The sequence below is a fragment of the Elephantulus edwardii genome, unplaced genomic scaffold (genome assembly GCF_000299155.1).
Source record: "Elephantulus edwardii isolate Elephantulus edwardi_28Jun2011 unplaced genomic scaffold, EleEdw1.0 scaffold00097, whole genome shotgun sequence".
Classification (NCBI taxonomy): Eukaryota; Metazoa; Chordata; class Mammalia; order Macroscelidea; family Macroscelididae; genus Elephantulus; species Elephantulus edwardii.
The window spans coordinates 12,389,640-12,409,306 of NW_006399847.1; the positions used below are offsets into that span (position 1 = coordinate 12,389,640).

Genomic DNA, 19,667 nt, shown 5'->3' on the forward strand with positions numbered 1-19,667 from the left:
GGTTGTTTCCAACTCCTTGCTATTGTAAACAAAGCCACAATAAACATGGGTATGCATATATCTACTTGGGTGCCATTTATGGTCTCTTTAGGGTATATTCCCAGTAGTGGAATTACTGGGTCAAATGGTATCTCTATTTGCAACTTTTTGAGAAAGCGCCACATCGCTTTCCACAGTGGTTTCACCATTTTACACTCCTACCAACAGTGAATAAGGGTTCCAGTCTCTCCACAACCTCGCCAGTATTTATTGCTTGCTGTTCTGTTAAATTTTGCTGGTCTTACTGGGGTGAGATGATACCTCATAGTTGTCTTGATTTGCATCTCTCTCAGAGCTAGGGATTTTGAACATTTCTTCATGTGCTTGTTGGCCATTTGAATGTCTTCCTTGGTGAACTGTCCATTATTTGTTAATGGACATTTGGGTTGCTTCCATCTCTTTGCTGTTGTGAATAACACAGCAATAAGCGTGAGTGTGCATACATCTGTTTGAGTTGTAGCTCTGATATTTTTAGGATATATTGCCAATTTTGGAGTTAATGGATTAAATGCTTTTTCTGTTTCCTACTTTTAGAGAAAGCACCAGACTGTCTTCCATATGGTTGTACCATTTCACATTCCTATCAGCAGTGAATAAAAGTTTCATTCTGTTCACAGTGCTTGCCAGCATTTGTTGTTTTTGTTGTTTGCTGCCCTGTTGAACTTTACTATTGTTGTTGGGGTGAGAACTAATTTTAAAATAAACTTACATTGACCTTTCATCCATATTTCCTTTCAAGGAGGGAGATCCATCCTTTTGAGGATGTAACTTTCTAATCTATCTTAAAATAAACTTAAATCTTTATAATTAGGAGATGGTTCTTTTTCAGAGTTTCAGAATTGCTTTTTCAGATTACTGTATTTTATTCATTATTGTTGTTGTTGATTGCCATTGAGTCAAGCACAACTCCTAGCGACCCTGTGAACAAAAGCCTGAAGCCTTTCTATAACTATCGAGATTTATCAAAGTTCATACAGTTTCCAGAGGCATGTTATTTAGGAAGTGGATGCCATTCCTGCCTCCAAACCTATCTTAAACTGGGAGCTCCACCAAACACTGTCCACTGTGGGTAACTCTTCTGGTATTTAATACCCCAGTGGCATAAGGTTCAGCATCACAGCAACCCCATGTTACCTCAGTACAGCATATTTTTTTAAAATTCTAAATAGTATTTTTTTTAATTTAAAAAGAGAAATCATGTAACTGAGTTTTTATTGACAGTATATCTCCTTTTTCTGAATTCAACTGCCTTTTTATTATTGCGTTTCATCTCTTCTATAATTCTCTCTGCTATTTATTTTCTTTTTTTGTTATTGTTGATTTTTTGTTTTGTTTATTTAAATTTATTATTAATTTCAGTAAAAATTTACAGAGACTTTAGCTTTCCATTCATTCATTGTTGCACTATTTTCCCCATCCAGCCCTCCCCTCTCGTACATTACCCTTTTGGAAAAGTAAAAGAAAAATTATTTCACTGTTTTACAAAACTTCCCCCAGGTCCACTCCACCATGTAGCCTTCACTCTAGACTCCTATCATGATGAAAATACCTAATCACATCCCTTTTAAACAGTTTTCTCCCTTATCTGTTTCAATGCAGTATACATTATTGAACCCATCTTTGTCAGTCTCTCCCCGACCCCAGGGTCAGTCCTGTGGCACCATGCAGTATTTGTCCTTTTGTGACTGAGTTATTCAGCATAATGTCCTCCAGAGTCACCCTTTTGAATAATATTGCATGAGTTCCTTGTTTTTCAGTGCAGCTTAGCATTCCATTGTGTGAATATACCAGAGCTTCTCTATCCATTCAAATGTTGTTGTACACTTAGGTTGTTTCCAAGTCTTTGCTATTGTAAACAAAGCCACAGTAAACATGGGTGTGCATATATTTGTTTGGATGTCAGTTATGATCTCTTTGGGATATATTCCCAGTAGAGTAGTGGAATTGCTGGGTCAAATGGTATCTCTATTTGCAACTTTTTGAGAAAGCACCATACCGCCTACCACAGGGGTTGCACCATTTTACACTCCCACCAACAGTGAATAAAGGTTCCAGTCTCTCCACAACCTCGCCAGCATTTGTTGCTTGCTGTTCTGTTAAATCTCATAGTTGTTTTGATTTGCATCTCTCTTAGAGCTAGGGATTTTGAACATTTCTTCATGTGCTTGTTAGCCATCTGAATGTCTTCTTTGGTGAAGTGTCTGTTCATGTCCTGTGCCCATTTTTCTATTGGATTATTTACCTTTATCATGTTGTGGTACTCAGGTATTTTATAAATTCTGGATATAAGTCTGATATGTCATTACCAAATAAATACTTTTTCCCAGTCAGTGTTTTCACTTTTTACCCTGTTGGAGAAGTTTGTGGATGTGCAGCAGTACAGCATATTGACAGAAGAGTTCTTTATCACTTAGAAGAATGTTCCCCCCAAATAGTTACTATTTTGATAACTTCATTTATATTTGATTTCTTAATAGAGTAAAGACAAGATTGCATCCTATAGCAAAACACCAAAAATTGATCGAGGTGATGTGGTCAAGGAAATGAAGGAGAAATCATCTATGAAACGTAAGCTGCCTTTTACCATTAGTCCATCAAGAAATGAAGAACGAGATTCAGACACAGGTAGAATAATTACTATATTTCTTGTAAAATCTGTATTGTCCTGTGCTAAGTTTTTTCTTTCACATGCACCTTTGGGGAAATATTTGTATTTTAATTTAATTTCTAATTTACCCTATTAAGGCAAAAAAATAAATATTTTACCCAAATATTATTTTTATCACAGATAAGAATAAGAATAGTTTTTTTTACTTTTCTTAGTATTTATTACAAATATTTTATTACTTTTCTACTTAATTTTAGGAAGAGAATTTAATTTAGTGATAGTGGCAGATTTGTATATATTAGATTTTGAGAAGGAGCTCTTGCGTTTTTGTAGATAAAAGAAACTGAGACATTTTCCATTCAGAAACGAGTTAAAAATCTATGATTCACACTGACTTCTAAAGCCCGAGTCAGTATTTTGTTTCTTAAAACTCATATATATTAGGAATTGATCACTAATCCAAGAGTATTAGACTCTTATCACCACTGTACAATAAAGTTTTGATAATTTGCTTTTACCCTAAAGTAATTATCGATTGAAATTAGTATAAACTAAAATGTTTGTTGTTTGTGGGGTTGTGCATTTCTTATAGTTGTTTTATCCTGTGCATTAAATATTAATGGCAAACTGTTCATAAATATGTTTTAGCTTAACAACCATATATCTAGGATTAATTTAAAATCCAGCACATAGAAAGAACTTCTATAATTTAACAGCGAAAAGAAATTACATTCTTTATATAGTTCAAGTTGTAATTTTTTTCTATTGAGATAATTTTTTTCCCCTTCATGAAGCATGAGTATTCTTAAGTAATCTTAAATTTTCAGAAATATCCCTTAGCTGGGGAGAAGTCCCTTGTATTTAAGTATCTATTGAAGATTTAACCCTTCTCATATTTTCTCTGGAAATCATTTGCTAGTCATATTTAATTTCTCATATTATCCAAGTTTTGTTTTTCATTAACAGGAGTGAAAGAGATTTGATAAATTCAGAGAAATTTAACATTTTAAGAGTAAGTGAAGTTTTGAAAGGTTAGAGACTATTACTAGAGCAGATGGATTATTTTTCTTTTATTTAGAGTAAAATGTTGTTGTGTATTGTCATGTCAGAACCAATGCATAGCTGATTCTCTAGTGGATTTTCAGAGGCAGAAAATTTCATGGGAGTAGACTGCCTGTCTTTCCAGTAAATTGCAGAAGAGGTCTCCCTTTGAGCCACTGGTGGATTCAAACCTCCAGATAAACATCGCCTTTAGATTAGCAGTATAACTCCCTACAAACTACAACTCCCTACCAGACCCAGTCCAAAATGAGTCATAGTAAACTAGAAAAGCATGAGTATTAGGTTTCCAAGTCTGCTGTTGACTTGGGAGGCTCCTGTGGAGTGGTTCCACTCTGGAAGTTTCTTTCTCACGTCTTGATGAGGGTCACGTAAGGAACATTTTGGTCTGTGTTATTGGGTTTTTTCCCCTCCACAAGTGGGTGTCAACTGACTGGGCTTTTGCCTGTCCATCAAGGACCCAAGGGCAAAGGGTCTACTCAGTTTATTATAGTCAAGAACATTTGTTGGGTGTGCTTGTCTTTAAAATTCCATAGTGCTGGGCTAAGCCTGCTGCTGGCTTGAGAGGCTTTAAAAGTCCATATTAAAATGAATTAATTTTGGGATGAACATTCTTTAAGTGGTACAGCAGTCATCTGTGCATTTGCTATACTGAAGTAGCTGGGAGTTGCTGTGATTCTTACCACTCTGTCATAGTTGTGTGAAGTACCATATTATTTACCTATCATAGACAGGGTTTAGAGAAGCTTCTGGATTGATTCTGTTTTGGAAGCAGGAGTGGCATCCACTTCCTAAACCAGATGCCTCTGGAAACTCTATGAACATAGAGAAATGATGTTAGTTTTAGAGCAGGGTTCATGTCTTTTGTTCATAGGGTCTCTATGAGTTGTATTCAGCTTGATAGCACTTAACCACTGCTAAGTGAGACTAGTGTTGTTATATTTTGGAGGAACATTCTTCTGAGTTATACATCACTCTTCTGTCAATTTGCTGTACTGGCGTAATCTGGGTTTGCTGTGATGCTGAACCTTTTGCTATTGGGGTGTCAAATGCCAAAACGGTTTCTCAAGGTGGGCAGTGTTTGGTGGAATTCCCAGTTTAAAACAGGTTTGGAAGCAGGGATGGCATCCACTTCCTAAAAGACATGCCTATGAAAACTATGAACTTGGAGAAATGACGATGGTTATAGAAAGGCTTCAGGTCTTTTGTCACTATGAGTCATTCTTGACTCAATGGCAATGAACAACAGCAACAACAATTAGGTATCCAATCAATGTAGTCTGTATGTATTAGTTGGATTATCTCCCCCCATTATAATTTCTCATTGTTTATTTATCTAGTAAGATGATCATCTCATTAGTTCTCATCTCTAGTAAGATGATGGATGATGTAGCTACCTCTAAGTTTGCTTCATCCACATTTCTTTTCTTCTTTTAGAGCTAATATGTACCAATCACAATGTAAGACATTTATGGAGTTAAAATATATATTTATATTTATGTTTATATTTATATTTTTGTAGATAACGAAGACTGGTTTTACATCACACACACCCCCAGCACATTAAAAAGAGCTTTGCTATCCCTAAGCCAAAATGATTTGTTTACTGTCCAGTTCCCTTATTTTAATTCTTACCATTTTAAGAATGACTATATTTCAATTCTTAAAATTTTAAGCTAAAGAATTAAAAGGGACCAACACACCTAACATTTCAACTGAAAAGAATTGAAGAAGACATTCAACCCTCAAATGGCAATAGTAATAGATTCTGTGGGCAAAATCTTGAACGACACAGGAAGTAATAAAAGAGAGAAGGAAGGAATACAGAAAAATCACTGTACTAAGAAGAATTGGTTGGTACTGAAACATTTCAGAAAACAGCATATTAGCAACAACCAACAGTAATGAAAGAAGTTCAAGCTGCATTGAAGACAGTGGCATAAAATAAGGCCCAAGGAATGAATGGAGTACCAAATGACTTATTTCAACAGATGTAACTGTGGATGTACTCACCAAGCTGTACCAAGCCAAGAAATTTGGAAGACAGCTATCTGGCCACCTAAGTGAAAGAAATCTATATTTGTTCCCGGTTAAAAAAAAAATGCCATGTAACATACTGTACATTTGCTGAACAATATCATTAATATCACATGTAAATAAAATCTTGCTGAACATTATTGAACAGAGAACACCCAGGAATCAAGCTGGATTCAGATGAGGCTGTGACAAGTGTGATTATCACTGCTTATTTCAGATGAATCTTGACCGAAAGCAGAGAATACCAGAAAGGTACTTTGTTTTGTTGACTTTGCAAAGATATTTGATTGTATGGATCATACTAAATTATAGCTAGCATTGAGAAGAATGAGAATCCCAGACCAAAGAATCCCTTGTCCAAAACAGAAGATGGGAACACTGCATAGTTTCAAGAAAGCTATGTGTCAGGATTGTATCCTTTCTCCATTTCTATTGAATCTGTCAGCTGAGCAGATCAAGAAACTGAGCTATATGAAGAAGAATGTGGTGTCATGATTGAGGAAAGACTAATCAACAGCCTGCATTAGGTAGCTGACACAATCTTGCTTACAGAAAATGAATGAGATTTGAAGCATATGTTGCTTACGATTGAAGAACACCATCAAGAACACCAAAAAACTGGTCACCACTCAATTAGTAGGTAACATCATGACAGATGAAAAAAAAAATTGAAGTTGTCAGTGGTTTAATTTTACTTGGATACACAGTCAACACACATGCCAGATCACGACATCATTCATCTAGTTTCTTATAGTAAGGGGTTATGCTGCCAACTCAAAGGTGTTGTTGTTGTTGTTATGTGCCGTCGAGTCGTTTCCGACTCATAGCGACCCTATGCACAACAGCCCTAAACCCTGCTCTGTCCTGCGCCAAACGCACCGCCTCTGACACACCCATCCCGATTACCCCAGTCACCGAATCAATCCATCTCATAGAGGGTCTTCCCCTCCTGCGTTGTCCCTCAACCCTCCCAAGCCTGATGTCCCTCTCCAAGGACCCGTCCCTCCTGGCAACATGTCCAAAGTATGTCAGATGAAGCCCCAGAATCCTTGCCTCCAGGGAGTATCTTGGTTTAATCCTCTCCAAGATGAATCTGTTTTCCTGGCAGTCCAGGGTACATTCAGTACCCTTCTCCAGCACCACAACTCAAAAGCATCTACTCTCCTTCTGTCCTCCCTAGTCGTTGTCCAACTCTCTCATGCACAACAAGCGATTGCAAATACCATGGCCTGTATCAGGCGCACCTTAGTCTCCAGAGAGACACTGTTGCTCCTGAGTACTTTAGAGAGGTCCCTAACAGCAGACTTTCCCATCGCGATACGCTTTTTGATTTCCTGACTGCTGGTGCCAAGAGTGTTGACTGTGGAGCCGAGCAAACTGAAGCTGTGAACTCAAAGGTACACAGTTCAAATCCACTAGGTTGTCCATGGAAGAAAGATGAGAAGTCTGTTCATGTACAGTTTCTTGAGAAAACTCACTGTTGGTTCAGCTATGAATCAGTTCCAATCATAGTACTTTCCAACAATATAAATATGAAAAGAAAAAATAGGCTAGTGGGTGAAAGGTAGAAGCAAGTATCTCAGAACAACAGAATTCTATTTGAAAAAAAAAAAGATGGAAAAAAATGTATATAATAATAAGAAAATGAGAACAATTTTTGCCTATAGATGTGACAGAACTGTTGTTAATGTAAATCCTATCCAGTAACCAGCAACAAGTTGGAAATGGGAATTTTTTTAGTTTAAGAATATCTTGTTGAAAGTTAGTAAGACAACTTTTATAAATAAAGGTAAAAATACTTCCTGACAATTAACTATGTAATCTGTTTTTGTTTTCATTCTATGTAAGTAGTTATTGAAAAGAGCAAAAATTTACCTTGAAGACTCTTACCTCAACTATTTATATAATGGACACTAAATGAAACAATTTAGAAGTAGGCAAACAGTGTCAAGTAATAAAGGATTTCTTAAATTATGACTAATAAATCCAGTGAGGAACTATATTTTACCAAAAAAGAAAAAAACCTTTCAAAAGAGTATATGGTAAAAGGAGATATTCCTGGTATTCCTGGTATTTAAAAGTTTATACTTTGATTCCACTAAATACCATGTTCTGTCTGTCTGTAATTACCTATACTATATATCTATATGGATGTCCAAGCATGGCATATTTAAACAGATATATAAAAAGGATGAAATTTTAAATAAAAGGCTGTTTCAAGTGTAACAATGAGTGGAAATCCAAAATCTCTGTAAACTTTCATTAAAACTAATTTTAAAAAATGGCTGTTTCACTGTAGAACTAGCTTTAAATGGCTAAACAGGGTAAGTGTATTATAGATATCAAACAAAATGTAAATGCTGACAACCCAGATTCCATGAAAATAAGAGGACACAGGATAAGGAGGAGGAAGAAGTGTAGTGTTCATCAGCTCATTGTCTTTCATAGTAGCGGACTGACTGATGTTAACAAAAACTGAAAGGTAGAGTTGTTTTGTTTTAATGATTTAAACTCTTGGTCTGTACACCCACTTCTTAGTTCTCTATACACCCACTTCTTAGTTATCAATGTGGTTAAGTTTCAAATACAAGATCTTTGGAGAAAATCAGCATTATGCAAAAATAGAGGATGATTACATTGTTATGTAATTCCCAAGTTATATCAGTACATAACTGCTAAACTGCTGAGAATTATGGCCCAGCCAGTTTATCACATAACCTTTACCATTGCAGCCAGAGTTACATTTCCTCTTGTACCTCAGTGTCTGTTACTGCTGATGTTGTGAATGTGCAAAATGACAAGGTAGATTTTTCATTATTGTTATAAATTTGAAATAACAGATAATAAACTGTTGATAAATGAGGAGTAGGTGTCTGTATTTTGAGAAGTATGCTTGGAATGATGTTTATCATACAGTAACACCTCTAGAATTTGAGATAATTTGCTATTTTCTTTATATTCTTCTATATAACTTGATTTTTTAAAAAATCATGAACATATTTTATCTTTTGAAAATAAAAATTGCTTTTTAAAAAATATCATTGCCCAAAGGAAGGAAGGCTTAGTGGTCCCCAAGTGAATAATAATGCTGTCAACTGTATGAGGAATTTCTTATTCTTTATTTTAAGAACACTTGATTGTGCTCATGTAAAACTTATACTTTTACCAGGAAGCAGTTGTCTGAACAGAGCAAGGAAACGCTAAATGGTTCAAAATCAGGAAAGGAGTTCATCAGGGATATGTCTTGTCTCCATACCTTTTAAATCTATATGCAGAACAGATCATTTGGGAGGCTGATCTTTATGAGGAGGAATGTGGCATCAGAATTGGAGGAAGACTCGTCAACAACTTGTGTTTATGCAGATGAAACAAACTTGGTCACTAAAACTGAGTGGGACCTGAAGCATCTGCTGCAGAAAGTCCAGGACTTCAGTCTGCAGTATGAATTGAAGTTCAACATAAAGAAAACAAAGATTCTCACCAGTGGGCCAATTTCCATGGTAGATGGAGAAGAGACTGAAATTATTAACAGTTTCATCTTGCTCAGCTCCATAATCAGCACTCTTGATACCAGCAGTCAGGAAATGAAAAAAACAAATTGGATTAGCAAAGTCTGTTGTCATGGACCTTTCCAGAGTGCTGAAGTCCAAAGATGTCAGTTTGGAGACAAAGGGCAGCCATGGTCTTAAGATCCAGGTCGTGATCTTTACAGTTAACTTGCTGTATGTCAGAGAACTGGACATTAAATAAGGATAACAGAAGAAGAGTTTATGTGTTTGAGTCTTGACACTGTAGAATAGTATTGAACATTCCGTGGACTGCTAAGAGAACAAACAGGTCTGTCCTAGAGATAGTGAGACCAAGTTGCTCTGTGGAAGCAAGGATTTTTGAAGCTCTGTCTCACATCTTTGGGCATGTGCCCAGCAGGGACTAGTCCTTTGAGAACGACATCATGCTTGGATGTGTGGAGAGACAACATAGGAGACGGAGATCCTGGATGAGATGGATTGACACAGTAACTGGGGCAATAGGGCCAGGTGTGTTAGAGACAGTGAGACTGGCTCAGGATAGCACAGGCTTCAGAGATATTGTACATAGTGTCACTCTGAGTTGCTGGCAACTTGACAGCACATAACAACAAGGACTATACTGTACCTTAGAAAGATCCCTATTAACAGATAAAGTGCTTGACTGATAACTGAAAGTTTAGTAGTTCAAACCCACCAGCTACTCCACATGAGGAAGATGTAACCATCTGCTTCCATAAAGATGCACAGCCATAAAAACCCAGTGAGGAGTTTCTACTCTGTTCTGTAGGCTTGCCGTGAACTGGAATTTACTTGGGGAAACTGATTTGGGATTGTTTGTTAAAATAGCTTATACTTTTAAGTCCTAATTATATTATGTGTATATTTTGAAATAATTTTACCTAGAAAAAGTAATTGCTTAACTAGATAAAAAAATTTGAAAAGAATTAGTGTGTAATTTGATGTCATGACAGTGTGTTCTTAATAGCTTAATAATATCAGTCTTTCTGAATTACTTTGTTAATTTTTCCAAGTCTCCAACATAATCTGCTTGTTGATTATTCTAATATCTGTCTCACATTGTCCTCTCTTACCCAGAATTTCTTGTAAATTTTTTCCATGAAATGCTAAGCCACTTACATATCCATTGAACCTATGTTGTTGTTAGGTTCTGTCGAGTCAAGTATGATTCATAGCAACCCAATGAACAGAAGATCTGAAACCACTTCTATCCTGTGCCATCCTCACACATCCTGAACACAGAGCCCGTTGGAGCAGTCACCATATCAGTTCACCTGGTTGAGGGTCTTCCTCTCCTTTGTCAACCCTCCACCCTTCCAGCATCATGTCCCTCTTTGAGGAATAGCTCCTTGCAAAATGCACATAGTATGTGAGGTGAAGGCTATAAGAAGCAAGTAATTCTTAAAGTCATATTCCTTCTTGAACTTAATTGCACCAGCTTATTTTTCTCAACATGTTCTAGAATCTTGACAAGATGAATTATAGTTACAGTGAAGGTAAATCACAGTGTAGTATTTATTGTTAGAAACTTTGGGGTCGGACAGATACCAGGGTTGCATTCCTTTAAACCCCTACCAACCCACTGCTGTCAAGTTTATTGTGACACATAGTGGCCTTTCATCATCTTCCTGAGGGAGACTTCCCGTCTTTCTCTTGCAAAGTAGCTGGTGGATTTAAACCACTAACCTTGTGGTTACCAGTGCAGCACGTAGCAAACCACATCAGCAGGGTCCTTTAACCCCCTATTAGCTTTACCCAAGTAAGGTAAAATTTCTTCCTTTATAGAAGTGGATATAATATCTACAACCAGGAGAGGATAAAATAGATGAATGGGACCTTCTAAGAATCAAATCACTATGCACATCCAAAAACTTCTCCAACAGGGTAAAAAGGGAAGCCACAGATTGGAAAAAAAATTTGGTGATGACAGGTTAAACAAGGGACTTAAATCTAGAATTTATAAAATACTCGAGCACTGCAACAAGATAAAGGTGAAGGTAAATAACCCAATTGAAAATTCAACACAGGATATAAACAGACACTTCACCAAAGAAGACATTCAGATAGATGACCAGCAAGCACATAAAGAAATGTTCAAAATCCCTAGCTCTGAGAGAGATGCAAATCAAAACAACTATGAGATGTCATCTCACCCCAGTAAGAATAGCAAAATTTAACAAAACAGCAAACATCAAATGCTGGTGAGGTTGCAGAGAAACTGGAACCCTTATTCAATGTTGGTGGGAGTGTAAAATGGTGCAGCCACTATGGAAGGCAGTATGTTAGAAATAGAAATACCATTTGGCCCAACAATTCCACTAATGGGAATTTACCCTAAAGAAACCACAACTGCCACCCAAGCAGATACATGCACACCCATGTTTATTGCGGCTTTTTTCGAAATAGCAAAGAGCTGGAAACAACCCAAGTGCCCATCGACAAACAAATGGATAGAGAAGCTGTGGTATATTCACGCAGTGGAATACTATGCAACATTGAAAAACAAGGAACTCATAAAATATTATACAAAATGGTAACCCTGGAGGACATTATGCTGAGTGAAATATTTCAGTCACAAAAGGACGAATATTGCATAGGGCCACTTTTGTAAAATAGGACGGACATCTGGGTTGAGGGAAGACAGAGAAGGAGGGGAGAAATGGGATAAATACTGCATTGAAACCGATGAGAGAGAACTGTTTAAAAGGAATATGTGATTGGGTATTATTGTCATGACAGGAGTCCAGAATGAAGTCTGCACAGTGGAGTGGACTTGGGGGAAGGGATTGCATAACAATGAAGATTTTTCTTTCACTTCAATAGAGAAGAATGAATTGGGGTGGGGGAGGGTGTGGGCAGGGCAGGGAAAAAAGTGCATCTAATAATACTTAAGAGAATTGTGACCTTCATGTAAAATCAATTTGTAATATATAAACACAGCAGAAACTGACTAACAATGGAGTAAGTAGTTAAGGATGTCCTCCCGCCCCAATGCAGTAAGAAGACCAAGTATGGCATCCTAGTTATGGTATCTCATTGCCTTCAAGTCATAACCAACTTATAGCTGACCCTCCAGGGGATACTTAGAGGCTGTAAATCAGAAAAGAGATTGCCGATCTTTGTCTCTCAAAACCTCTCATGGATTCCAGCTGAGAGGCACCTGTTTGAGTCAGCACAGGTTTGGACCAGCAGCATAACTCCCTATAGAATATGCTACCAAGTTAGTATAGTAGTTTAATAACACCCTTATGCTCTATTATTCCTAGTTTTGTCCTAAAGCTCTTTGCCTAGTAGTTACCTAATAATCTGCTGCCTCTTTTTTTATAGGAATGGGATAGATAGGGACAAAAGTATCTTTCTTCCAGTGATACTTGGAGTGGTTTGTTTGTTTGTTCTAATTGATGAAACAGTCTCCTTTGGAACTTCTGTATGTACCTTATGGGTCAGGCTATCTTAGTTGTTGAGGAGTCCAAAGGATCATATTATCACCCTGACCAGAATTGTAATATTCATACTAGAAGAGAAGAATGGCTTAGATAGATAGGCATTTGTGTGGTGTCTGCTATTGTACATGAAGTGTTTGAAAAGAGTAATCAGTTTCTAATAATTATTACAGTTTCATTGTTGTTGTTATATGCCCTCGGTCACCTGCAACTCATAGCGACCCTATGTAAACCATGCTCTATCTTGTGTCAATCTTATTATCTCCGATACATCTACCCTTATTACACCAGTCACTGAATCAGTCCATCTCATCAAGAGTCTTCTTCTCCTCCTCTGTCCCTCCACCCTCACAAGCATGACTGCCCTCTCCAAGGACTGGTCCTGCCTTGCATCATGTCCAAAGTATGTCAGACAAAGCTTTAGAATCCTTACCTCCAAGAAGCAGACTGGCTTCAACTTCTCCAAGACAAACTTGTTTATTCTCCTAGCAGTCCATGGTGTATATTCAGTACTCTTCTCCAGCACCCCAGCTCAAAGGCATCAGTTCGTCTTCTGTCATCCGTGGCTTTTTTCAGGCGCACCTTAGTCTCCAGACTGACATCATTAGTCTTCAGTACAGTGTCTCTGAGTGAACATCATTTCTGCATTATCAGTCATAAAATCATACTCAAATCTTATGCCACAAGACTAGTTTTATGTCTAAGAGAATCAATAGTCTTTAGACACAAAAGTCACTAAACAACTCTGTTCAGATCCTGTAAAAATCATTTAGTTCTCCAAAAGAAATTTGCAATGATTTAATTCAGAATAATGGAATCAGGAACATCTCTTTTTAAATTCATTCTCAGGAGTAATACCCCAGGGCTGAACATTTAGTTTTCTTCTAAAATAATTAGCAACATATGAGTGCTCGCTTCAACCACAAATAGCATTGGAAGGCATGTTATTTCTTTAGGAAAACAAGTAGTACATCATTTTAGTTTTAATAACTCAATGTTTAAATAACTATTATTTTTACACATCATTTGCTGTTAGTTCCTCAATGGCATAATTGAAGAATAAGCACTTGACCACTAACCTGACATTTGACAATCAAGCTCACTCAGAGGTACAGTGGGAACAGACCTCGTGGCCTGCTTCCAAAAGGTCACAGCCTTGAAAACAAGACAGCACAGTTGTGCTTTGCACATGTGATGACACTATGAGTCATTATCAGCTTTAGAATAACTAGTTTGATTTGGGAGATACTATTTAGGTGCTGAATCTTTCTTTTGGCACGTGAAGATAACTGTGATTTGAGAGAACTCCAAGAAATTCATTGTAATCTGTGTGTGGGTCCGTGCTTACACTTTAGGACTTGTTGATATTTTATAACCTAAAATCTCTCTAAAGGCATTTTAAGAAATTCTGGTTTTTTAAGACTTTAGATACTATTAAAAGTTTTGTCTTAATTGATATAACTTAAGCCAATTTGAAGGGGGGGAAAGAAAATAAACAGAAAATTGTTCTAATAGCTAAAGTAGCAGATAAAAATCTGTTCTTTGCTTATTAAGAATAATTGCTTAACCAGCATTTATTGCTTGTTCTTCGGTTTTTGCTACAGGGGTAAGATGGTATCCCATTGTTGTTTTGGTTTACATCTAATTGCAAGTGATTTTGAACATTTCTTCTTGTGTTTGTTGGCCATCTCAGTGACCTCCTTTGGAAGAGTTGTCGTATGTCTTTTGCCTGTTTCGTGATTGGGTTATCAGTCTTTTCCTTGTCAAGGCCATGTAGGATTCTGTAAGTTTTTTCTTGTGGAGCGTTTCTCTTAGAGGCCCTGTAATATTCTGTAAACTTCTAAGGAATGATTGGAACTTTCATGGACTGTTGGTGGGACTGTAATATGGTCCAGCCACTCTGGAAGGCAGTTTGGCGTCTCCTAAAAAACTGAGCATAGAAATCCCGTATTACCTAACCATTCTACTACTGGGAATATACCCCAAAGAAATCAGAGCTGAGACACAAACAATTAATGGACACCTATGTTTATAGTATTATTCACGAAAGTGAAACAATGAAAACAACACAGATGGCCATCAACAAACAAAAAAATCCGTGGTTTGTTCACACAGTGATACTTTGTGTAGCAGTAAAGAATAATGAGTTATTCATAAAGTAGAATACCATTTGAGAGTGTAAAGAACATTGGGTTAACTCAGTCATAAAAGGACAAATACTACCTAAGGTCACCACTATGAAAATAGGACAGTAACTGAAGGATGGGAGGAGGGGAAGAAGTTTAAATGGGTAGAAAAAGACTTCAAGCACCAAGCCAAAAGAGGATTAGCCTGTGGATAATAGATGTGAATGACAGATACAGCTTTTCAAATTAGCAAAAAGGAACTAGATATATACAACTATTTACAAGGGAAAAGGGAAAAGAATATGGACAAAGGAAGAGAAAATCTCTAGGATAGTAGAGATTAATGGCATGGAGGAGGTGAAGGAATAGGTATGGTGCAATGGGGACTTGAAGAGATCCATAGTAATTGTATAATATACTTATTTACAACATAAATACATTTCTGTACAGCAATTACTGTATAAAACAAAATGAATGAAACTATATTGTTGTTATTAGGTGCCATTGAGTCAAGTCCGACTCATAGTGACCCTGTGAACAAAAGATCTGAATCCTGTTCTATCCTGCACCATACTCACACTTCCTGACACACAAGAGGCCTCTGACTGAGCGTCTTCCTTTCTTTTGTTGACCCTCCATCCTTTGAATCATCATTTTCCTTTCTGATGAATGTCTCCTCCTAGCAACATACCTGAAGTATGTGAGGTGAAGCCTCATCATCCTTGCCTCCCAAGAGCACTCTACCTGAACCCTCTCCAAGACATACTTGTTTGTCCTTTTGGCCATTTATGGGATGTTCAGTGCTGTTCTGCAACACCATAGCTCAAAGGCATCAGTTCATGCTTTTTACACAGTAGGAGAGACTTGGAAACAACCTAAGTGCCCATCAATTAACGAATGGATAGAGAAGCTCTGGTATATTCACACAGTGAAATACTATGCTGCATTGGAAAACAAGGAACTCATGAAATATTATACAAAAGGGATGACCCTGGAGGACAGACATTATGGTGAATGAAATATCTCAGTCACAAAAGGACAAACACTGCATAGTGCCACTGTTGTAAAATGGGATTGACATCGAGGTTGGGGGGAGACTGAGAAAGATGAGATAAATTATGTATGCATTGAAACCGATGAGGGAGAGAACTGCTTAAAAGGGATATATGATTAGGTATTACTGTCACGACAGGAGTCCAGAACGAAGGCTGAATAGTGGAGTGGACTTGGGGAGAGGGATTGTATAACAATGAAAGAATTTTTCTTTTGCTTTTCAAAATGAAGGCTGCATAGTGGAGTAGACTTGGCGGGGGGGAGGGATCATATAACAATGAAAGAATTTTACTTTTCAAAGAGAAGAGTGAACTGAGGAGGAGGTTGGGCAGGGAGAAAAATGCAACAATGAATGGAAATCCAAAGTCTGTAAATTTTCATTAAAATGAATTTTTTAAAAAGTCCTTAAAAAGCATCATTTCTTCTTCTGTCATCCTTATTCATTTTCCAGCTCTCAAATGCATAGCATGATTTGAAAAACCATTGCCTGAATCAGATGGACCTTTTGTCCTCAAACTGATGTTATTACCCCTCAGTAACTTGAAGACATCCCTAACTGCAAACTTTCTCAGTGCATTATGTCTCCTTATTTCCTAAGTACTGGTATAAAGGGTGTTAATTGTGGTTCCAAGTAAGATGAAGTTGTTGACAGTTCACTTTCTTCTCCATCTATCATGATGTTGTCTACCAGTTCAGTTGTAAGAATCTTTATTTACTTGACATTGAAATCCAGTCAACATTGAAGCCTGAATTCCTTGATCTTATGCAACAAGTGCTTAAAATCCTCACTTTCAGCAAGCAAGGTTGTGTCACCTGCATAATGCTGGTTATTGATGAATCTCCCTCCAATCCTCATGCTTCATTCTTCTTCATAGAAGTCTAGCTTCTCGGATAATTTGCTCAGCATACAGATTGAATAGCTATAGAATGAGAATACAATCCTGACACACTCCCTTCTTAATTTTAAACTGTGTGGTGTTCCCCACTCTGTTCACCCAGCAGCCTGCTGGTCCAGGTTAGGCTTTGCATGAACACAGTCAAGTGCTCTAGAATTCCCATTCTTCTCATTGTCAGCCACAACTTGTTATGATCCACACAATCAAACACCTTTGAATAGTCAATAAAGCACAAGTAGACATTCTTCTGATATTATTTACTTTCAGCCATCTGACATTAGCAGTTATATCTGTGGTACCACGGTCTCATCCAAATTCTGCTTGAACTACTAGAAGTTCCCTATCTATGTACTGTTCTAGTAGTTTTTGAATCATCTTCAGTAATTTGCTTACCTATGATATTAATGATATTGTTCAGTAGTTTCCACATTCTGTTCGAGCACCTTTCTTGGGAATAGGAACAAATAATAGACCTCTTCCAGTCTGTTTTCCAGACGGCTGTACTCTAAATTCTAGCATAGACTGGTGAGTGCATCCAAGGCTGCATCTGTTCATTGAAACAAGTCAGTTGGTATCCTAGGGCCTTATTTCTAAACAGTATATATGAATATATAAAAGTGAGTTGATAATATGAATAATCAATTTTAATATAATTTTGGTAATTTTCATAGATAACTATGTTTATACTCATTATTATTTACTATGAAACTTCAAACTTGGAGTATAGACCCTTATAATAATTTTTCATAGTTTTCTTTAAAAATATTAAATAAAGTACATAATTACGTTAAAGTAATAACTTTTAAAAAAATTTTATTTATTTTTTTTAAATTTTATTATTTTTGTGTGAGTGTACCGTCAAATCAGATCTGACTGGTACAGGAGGAGACTGACCCTCCTTCCCCGGCAGAGCATCTGGTGGATTTGAACCGTGTGCCTCTGGGATTGTAGTTGCAGCTCCTTGCCACTAGGTCACCAGAGCTCCCCTTAAAGTAATAACTTTAAAATTTTTCCATTTTTTCTTTTTTATTTTATATTGGTTTGCATATACATTGTGTTTTACACATTCCTTGATTCCCATTGTATTGCATACAATCATTCCTTTAATTTGTGCTTTATAAAATTAATCACCACTAATCTATGCCTACCATTGCCACATCTTTTCAGGTTCCCACTGGATCTTTCCTAACTTCTTCTTCCTTCCCTTTGCCCACCAAACTCTGAGATCCTGTGATTTCCCTCCCTGCAAACCCACAGCCTCTAGCTTGCACTCCTTCTCCCTTTGGATTTTCATACACATCTTACTAGTTATCCTTCAGTTTTTACAATAATGATCTTATGTTGTATTTGTCCTTATGAGACGTGAGTTAATTCACTGAGCATAATGTTCTCCGGTCTCTCCCATGTTATAATAGTATTTTTTGAAATTGTTCCTCCTGAATGCCGCATAGTATTCCATTGTGTGAATGTACCACAGTTTTTCAGTCCAATTGTTTGTCAGTGGATATTTGGGCTGTTACCATGTTCACCTGTTTGTCTTGCCTTGTGATACTGTTAGCAGGAAAAGATACTTGCTCTGTTAGCATTCTTTTACATCAGTCTCATAGGAATGTTAGTGACACAGTAGATTATATATTAGGCTGCTAACTGAAAGTTTGGCAGTTTGAATCTACCAGCCACTGTGTTGGAGAAAAGTGAAACAGTACACCTTTGAAAGATTTTTCTGTTCTGTCCTCTAGAGTCCCTGTGAATCCAAATTATTCAATGGCAATTGGTTTGGCTTTCCCATAAATTGTGATTGCCTTACTCCAGTGTAGCTTGAAATAAAATATTTGACTAAAGGAACAGATTATGCCTGCTTTAATTTTCTGGCTCCTGAGTGAAATGTTGGTAGTAAACATATTCACATGCTTCAAATAGAAACAGTTAAGTGTAAACCAACGGGTATTTGAAACAAAATGCCTTAGTTATTTCCAAAGGAAGATTTTAATAAACTTTTGCCCAACTTTTTAAAAATATGTACAATTGAAATTTGAGTTTATTCACTATGCTCTAAGTTTCCCAAAATACTTATGATCTGCTTTTAATAATCCCATTTAATTCCAGTTTAATTGGTTGGCACTTCTTCTTTGCTTTGCAAACTATGGCCACTAATTTTAAATTTTTAATTGACTGTAAGTGAAATGCCAAATATTACTTGTGTAATTCTTATTGTGGCTAACCTAATGCACTTAGTTCCAATGTAGAATATTCATTGAAAAATCTTGTAAATTACTGCTTAACTTGGGAGGGACTGGAGAACATGATGCTGAGTAAACTAACACAGTCCCATAAGGCCAAATACTTTATAAAACCATTATTGTAGAATGAGTATGAGGATCCAAGGGGGGGAGGAGGAAGCAGAAGGGAGGAGGGTGGGGGATCTTAATCATAGGTTTACACAATTCAATGGGGCAGGTGAAGGAAATGGGAGGGATGTTTTGTGAAAAACAATGTATTCAAACTTTGCAAATTAATCAGTATAAAATTTTAAAAAATCTTAAGATTTAACCTGATTAACAAATATTTAGACACCTACTTGCCAATTTCGGCATTCATCCCTCACCTCAGTGTGCGTCAGTAAATATCTTATGCTCTAGCAATCACTCAAAAAATTTCAGTTGTGTACAATAAAAAATTTGGATAACAGGTTTAAAAAGAAACTTGTCTTGCGGATTAAGTTGAAAGGATGTGTTGTTGTTATGTGCCGTCGAATCGCTTGCTACTCATAGTGACCCTATGTACAACAGCCCTAAACTCCGCTCTGTCCTGTGCCAATTGCACTGTCTCTGACACTCCCATCCCAATTATCCCAGTCA

At 36.9% G+C, this 19,667-nt stretch overlaps 1 protein-coding gene across 2 annotated transcripts in view; it reads left to right on the plus strand.

Moving 5' to 3' along the window:
- ANKRD12 (ankyrin repeat domain 12) overlaps positions 1 to 19,667 on the plus strand; it is a 193,013-nt gene that overhangs the window by 15,210 nt on the left and 158,136 nt on the right. For both annotated transcript variants that reach the window (XM_006891417.1, XM_006891418.1), the window contains exon 2: positions 2,517 to 2,664. In XM_006891417.1, coding sequence (XP_006891479.1) covers positions 2,517 to 2,664 — 148 coding nt within the window. The remainder of the gene's footprint in view (positions 1 to 2,516; positions 2,665 to 19,667) is intronic.